The 6,929-nt window shown below is 41.5% G+C and overlaps 1 protein-coding gene across 8 annotated transcripts in view; it reads left to right on the forward strand.

The window, feature by feature from the left end:
• atp8a1 (ATPase phospholipid transporting 8A1) overlaps positions 1–6,929 on the forward strand; it is a 104,703-nt gene that overhangs the window by 83,496 nt on the left and 14,278 nt on the right. For all 8 annotated transcript variants that reach the window (XR_004796963.1, XM_035668693.1, XM_035668692.1 and 5 more), the window contains 5 exons: positions 127–249; positions 4,290–4,368; positions 5,631–5,692; positions 5,955–6,011; positions 6,393–6,500. Coding sequence is in view for 7 of the 8 variants with exons in the window: in XM_035668693.1 (XP_035524586.1) it covers positions 127–249; positions 4,290–4,368; positions 5,631–5,692; positions 5,955–6,011; positions 6,393–6,500 (429 nt within the window). In the remaining variant the exon portion in view is untranslated. The remainder of the gene's footprint in view (positions 1–126; positions 250–4,289; positions 4,369–5,630; positions 5,693–5,954; positions 6,012–6,392; positions 6,501–6,929) is intronic.

Genomic DNA, 6,929 nt, shown 5'->3' on the forward strand with positions numbered 1-6,929 from the left:
CACACATACTGTTCCCAAGGTCAAGAATGATGCTTTTTATGATTAACAAAGACAATAGGTTTTTGAATGTGATAAATTGGGATCAAACTGCTGATGTTTTTTTGTGTGTATTTTTTTCTTATGCAGATCTTCACTGCTCTGCCTCCTCTTACTCTGGGAATATTTGAGCGCTCCTGCAGGAAAGAAAACATGCTGAAATACCCAGAACTCTACAAAACCTCCCAGAATGCTATGGGCTTTAATACTAAGGTAACACTTGTGTCTACGTGACATGATAGTTATTTATGTGTTTACTGTTTCGTTTGCACACGACCAGATTTATATACTATTAGATTGCTTTTTATTTATCCTCACTTTGGTCTTATTGTTTCAGTTATTTGTTGCGTTTTTAAATCTTTCCCGGTCTATGTCCTGTTCTATGCAGCTACAGTAAAATCATGTCTTGATAGGGAGCTCTCAAGTTTGTCCAAATTTAGTGCAATATTGCAAGCAAATGTTGCTTGAGTTTTAATGAACTACCACATAACTAGTTAATATTTGGTAGTTTTTCAAACCTGCTGCTTTTTGGAGCAATTGGTATGTTGCCATAGCCTAATAATGTACTATTTTATGTTTTATGTACCCATTTTGTGCTCCAACACACAAAGGAAAAGGTCAAACGTTCCAGCTCTTACACCCAATTAATATCACATTAATGACTTGAAATGTTCCTGTCGTGTTGTTTGGGACTGGTGCATCTCCCGTCACAGTGACCTGGCAGCTGGAGTCGGTGGGTCTCCAGTCGTACCATGGTTTGGCCTGATTTGACCTATTCTGTCTGGTTGCAGAGGCTGTCCGTTAGCTTTCCCCCGCTGGTAATAAAGATGTCTCCTCCTTTCTCCATGCTGAGCCAGAGCCCTGGACCGTCCTCACAGGCGTGGTGACCTGGTTAGCAACACATGGAGGTGGATTAAAGAGTGATTGGCCATGGCAGTCAGGGGCAGGGAAGGTCAGATGGTTTGGGGGACACAGCAAAAAGAATTGGGGGAAGGAAGGAATAGAGAGAGTGTGCTGTCTTTGTGTGACAGCAGTTGTTGCGGAAAATTATGCAATTTGTTTAAGTGAGGGAGTTGTTTGTTCTTAGAGCAAGGCTGTCAGATTGAGTTTAACCCATCCAAGACCACACTCAACGTACGAAATAACAATAGCAAAGACTATTTACTTTTTACTTTTAAAAGTTTTACAATTGACCAAGTAAATTAGAAGGTTTATTAGTCACAAGGCGGCAGCTAGCCCAACCAAGCCTATTAAAGTCAAATCCTTTAATTTCTTCCAAAACAAAATTAATTGTAATCACAACAAACAATAATGTCTAGAACTGCATCATATATGATAACTGACTATCTTTGGGTATTCGACCATTGTTCAGATAAAACAAGCAATTTGAATACATCTCCCTGAGCTATGGGAAATTATAAAATACTACTATATTTGACATTTTACAGATGAAGCAAATTGTTATCTGTTAAATGAATGTATGTGAGCAAGTCTCTCCTGGAGCTATTATTACAAAAAAATGTAAGCTCTTACATGATTAATGAACACACTCTGGTTCATTAGGTGAGTTAATGTAAGTAAATCCATTACTTGTTATGGCCTGGATTGTTTTTCATAATGAAAAAAAGCTAAAGAAATATCATTCGGTGGCAAAAACCAAAAGTGTTGACAGCATCAGACGTTGTCTTTATATAATTAATTATACAGATTAGAGGGATGTTTGTGCTCCCGACTGCTGATTGAATCGTCCAGAATTTTAGTTGAATTCTGTTGTAGGGTGGATTTTCCCTTCATTAACTTTGCCAAAAAAAGGTCACAAAAATATGCGTCTGATAGTTAGAAGCAAATGAACCTCAATTTTGTTTGGGCCACATTTTCCAAGACCCATAAATGATGACTCGGCCAGGTCAGCAGGTTGTTTTTGCTGGCTTGTCCACTCTTTTCCCGAGATATTTTCCTTGCAGCTGGCCCGAGGCAAGGCGAGAAAATCCATCTGGAATTTGGCCCCTCAAAGCCTGTCTTTTTGCACGTCTGGCTCTTTTGTACACAACAGATACTGTCTTTGTGAATTAAAGCTGTTTGTGTTGAGGTGAGAAAAAGGAGTGACCACGGGTGTTAGAAAAGCGCGGCGTGGCTTCAAATGTGTCGCCTGTTCACTTTTAATTACATATTCCTGACACTTGAGTCACTCTAATAAACCGCACTGCCCTTTATGTGGTCATAGTAATTACAGCCGTTTACCAGCAACTATCACCTCTTATACAGTACCTGGTACTCTTCTATTTCTTTCCCCCTCTTTCCCTTCTCTCCTCACCCATTCAAAAAGAAACGGGAAGGGAAGGAGTGGGCAGCTCTGGAAATATTTGGCTCAATATTAATTACTGGTATTCATGCTTTTTTTTTTTGGCAATTAGGAGTTCCACAAAGGGCAGAATCTTTACAGGACAGACCGGGCATTCATTCGGAGGGGATCCCTAGCAACTTGCTGGGATACAAGGGAAAGAAAGAGAGCAGTGCGGCCGCAAGGGTGAAAGAGAGGATCCCACTGTGACAAATGATTATGAACATTTATTGATTTCATTAGCATTTATTATTCTGGAGGGGAAACTAGGGCTTGTTTGCACTCCCACAGTGTTTGGGGACGGGACAGTCGAGGAGGATGCTGATAGAGAGCTGAGCCTGTCAGTGGGAGGCTAATTGGCATAAACATGCTTTTGATTGTAACATAAGTGATTATTTATTCCACATCTGACCACAGTGTGGGGGTTGGTTTCAGCCTCCCCATGTTCAGTGTATTGGGGTTTTGTGTACACAGTGGGAGGGTGAGGTAATCCTGGGTGGGGGGGCTGGGTGGCTGCTATGGGACTTTGTTTAGTTGATAGAAAAGGTGAGGAGGTCATGCCACTGAGGCCAAGGTATATTATAAAGGCTGAAGACATTTCCCTTCACTGTACTCTATCCTGCTTTACTCTCTACTCTTTTGCCTTCTTTTTCTTATCCTTTCCTGGCAAAATATCACTACGATGTAAAACAGTGCTAATAGTTATTAAGTGACTAACCTGCGGAAATCCAAAGAAATTTTCACTTTTCAGGTTGTCCAGTTTGTCTCAAATAAGTCATGTTTTACTGACAGGTTTGCTGAAGTTGTTGAAATGGGTGTTCTTAAGAAATCGAGCCTCTAACTTGTCGTCTGCCAAGAGCTGATGATTAAAAGGAGGCCAAAGATTAAAATGTGATGTTTTTTCTGTTTTTATTTTTCCTTCGTCAGCCATTTACTCTCTGGGTTTGACGAATTTTCAGCTCTCAGAATTAACACCACCGTCTGGGTCAGCACTGGGGAAGGAAAAGGGGGCACAAATGTGGAGCGTTTTTTGGCAGAATAGATTTCACGGCTGTTTCATGCTACATCGCCCATTAGTGTTTTGTTTGGCTCCGGCGTTGCATAATGTAAATTTGAAACAAGGTGGTTTTGGAGTGGGAGTATTGATTTAAACGACTCATCCAAAGTCTGCGTGCTTGCATACACAGACACACACGCAGACTGTGGTCCATGCCACGATTTTCCAGGCCCTTAATAATTACCATGAAAACAGTTTAATCTCTGTCAGGCCTGTCAGTCTCCCTGTGTGTGTTTCTAGACTGATTTCTGCTTGTTTAAACCCTCCTGTCATTTATTTCCACACCAGTTAAAATTCTCACATGAAAGGGCCGAAGCCTAATGAAATGTAATAAGAGGAAACCCTCACACTGGCAGCACATATATTAATGTTGTATAATGTTCTTTGTCAAGGCTGAGATGTGTATTTTGCAGTTTCTTATGCTCACTTCTTTATTTGATTCTGTTAAATATGGTATAATCTTTGTAAAAATAAAAAATAAGAAAAACAACTGGAAGTTAAAACCTGCACACTTAGATTGTCCACTTGCCTTTTACTGCACACACTCAGCAGCCTCTCTCTCCCCCATAACACACACAGAGGATATACAACGTGTCTGTCAGCGGGGTGGCTATTCAGAAAGGAGGCTCGGACAAAACCGCCACTTAGCCTAGCGCTGGGCTGGCACAAAGGGCCCAGGTCAGGGGTCACTTAGAAGGCTGGATCTCCCCACACCCTTTTCTCATGCTTTTTTTCTCTCCCTCTCACTCTCTCTTCTTGGAATCCCCTGCCGCCTCCAACCTCCCCCTCCCTTCTTCTCTTCCTCCTCCCCTCTGCCTCCTTCCTTCCTCCATCCTTCTCCCCTCTATTTTGCAGGTCTTCTGGGCCCATTGTCTGAATGGCCTCTTCCACTCCGTCATCCTCTTCTGGTTCCCCCTTAAAGCCTTCCAGCATGGTAAGTAGCTCCCAGAGACTTCGGCACGGCTCTCGGTGGACTTGGTGGATGAAGAGGGAGGACAGTCAAACACACATACTTTGTCTTAATTAGTTTCTCTCTTCAACCGTCCAGTCATGAATTGCAAACATGTGTGTGCTCCAGCAAGATCGAAACACACTAACAAGTGTATATAACATTTGCACCAGTTCACGTGCGCACACAATGATCTGCTGAGATGCTTTTGCACACAGTTATTTGCACGTACTTAGTTTTTTTATAAACCAACATATACAAACTGTCCAGATGGTTGTTCAGTGCAGACAGAGATGATTTTTATCCAAACAGACATCTGTCAGTCTTTCTATGTTTACAATTAAATTTAAATTCACAATAGCTTTATTTATCCATAGGTCAATTGTGCATGTTTGTGCACATTAAGATGCAAGGTTTCTCTGTGTGTGTGCTGAGAGAATAAGGATCTTTGAGGCGGTAAGTCTTGGTTGGCCAGAGCAGAGGACCACACAAGCTTGGGCCTGCTCTCCAAACAAAGGCGCCAAGCCCCTTCACACTGACTGACAGGCTGTCAGCAAAGCCTCAGCGCACACAAGACATGTGACCAGCCGGAAGTAAATGGAAAGGGAGCTTCTCTTTCTTTCTTTCATTGCTGGCAGTCGCACACTGCTGATATTTTAGCTACAGCCGCAGCCGCAGCTCAAATCCACAATGGCAGATTGGAGCAATATGTCCATGTGATTTGCAGTTCATTTCTATTTTATTAATTTAGGAAGTTCTTTTAACCTTTGTTTTAGGAAAAGTGTTCTCAGTAGGTTAGATTCCGATTTAATGGAAGAATAAACAACCATTTTGCCAGAATAACAGTCCTGTTCTTTCTATTTCAGCAGTGAATTAACCAGAACATTTAATTTCTGACCATGATTAATGCACACCAATTCTGCTTTTCATTCTTTTTAATGGCTTTACATAGAGACTTTCTTTCCTAATAGTTGCGAAATACAGAATTAACATTCCTGCCTCTCTCAAAGGGCAGTAATGAAAGCAGCCTTGACCGAGCTTGACTGTGGTTTTCACTTGATGTTCCCATGTCCGCCTTTATAGCTGTAATCCAAAGTTCACACTGAGATGTACCTAAAGTAATATCCAATGTGTTGCATGGTTGTTTACTCTTTGGATCACTTAAATCTGTATGAAACCCAAGAAACCCAGAGCTCAAAATGGACAGCTTTGGCCCTGAAAGCTTCTGTTGTTGATTCCCTTCACAGATACAGTTTTTGGCAACGGAAGAACTCCAGACTATCTCCTCTTAGGCAACATGGTTTATACAGTGAGTGCACCAATCTTCTTGACAGTCAGTGTCTCTGCTGTGTTAAACGGTTCAGTTGTCTGTGTGCCAAGTGTTATCTAATTTCTGTGAATGAACATCCTGTTTTTCATTGTGTCTTTGGATCTTTTCCAGTGTTATACAGTACATGTATGTAAAAATATGTACTTAATGAAAATGATGTGTGATACACTTCCCATGACTGATTTTAGTATTGAAAGGGGACAGTCTGGGTTTAATGTCAGTGTGATGTGTGTCTCCACAGTTTGTGGTCATCACAGTTTGTCTTAAAGCCGGCCTTGAGACCTCATCCTGGACCATGGTAAGTTAATGCCTCTCTCTTCTCTCGCTAAAGGTTCTGTTATCTCTTTCCAGTTCCTCCATTTTATGTGACCACAGATACTTGTGACATATTTCACATCCTCTTCTTATCCCTAAATCTCTTTATGGTTTGTTCCCAATGAGATTGTAACTGTAAACCCAGTGAAATTACATATACCTTACAGTAACTCCTTCAGGTAACTACAAGCCACTCGATGTGAACTTTTCTACCCAAATTCTAGAAATAGCAACAAATAAGAGAGTAAAGTGAATAAAATTGTCCCAAATACAATTTCAGTAAGTAAGTTGTCGTAAAGCCACAGTAAATGAAGAGCCTAAACATTTTCTGCTACCTCACTGTCCTCTGATTCTCTACTTACAGTTCAGCCACATCGCCATTTGGGGAAGCATCGGCCTGTGGGTGGTGTTTTTCATTATCTACTCCTCCCTGTGGCCCCTCATCCCTCTTGCTCCCGACATGTCAGGAGAGGTAAACACACGCATGCTAGCATGTTATCATACACATGCTTGCACATCCACACACGCAGGCACTATCACTCTCTCTCTCACAGGAACAACTTCCTCTGGGACAAAAAGAACTGCTGATATAATCGTCTATCACTGACAGACCCGCAGTGCCTCATAATTCGTTTCTGCTACAGACAAATGCTGCTGGTGGGAAATTTCAGAGTTAAATTTGACACAGGTCTTTGTAAGGAGAGCCAGAGGGGTGTAAACTGTCAGACCTCTGGCTTGTGTTGCATAATGACTTAATTGGGCCAATTAGCCCAATGTTTGTGTTACATTGCCCTCCCTGGGCTCTGAGTATCCACAGGTGACATTGAAACAGTAAAGCAGTCTGAAAGCTAAGCACAGAGGAGAGGATGTATTATATACTGTATACATATACATATATATA

Source organism: Morone saxatilis, unplaced genomic scaffold (assembly GCF_004916995.1).
Source record: "Morone saxatilis isolate NCDOM2014 unplaced genomic scaffold, NCSU_SB_2.0 Contig22, whole genome shotgun sequence".
Taxonomy (NCBI): domain Eukaryota; kingdom Metazoa; phylum Chordata; class Actinopteri; family Moronidae; genus Morone; species Morone saxatilis.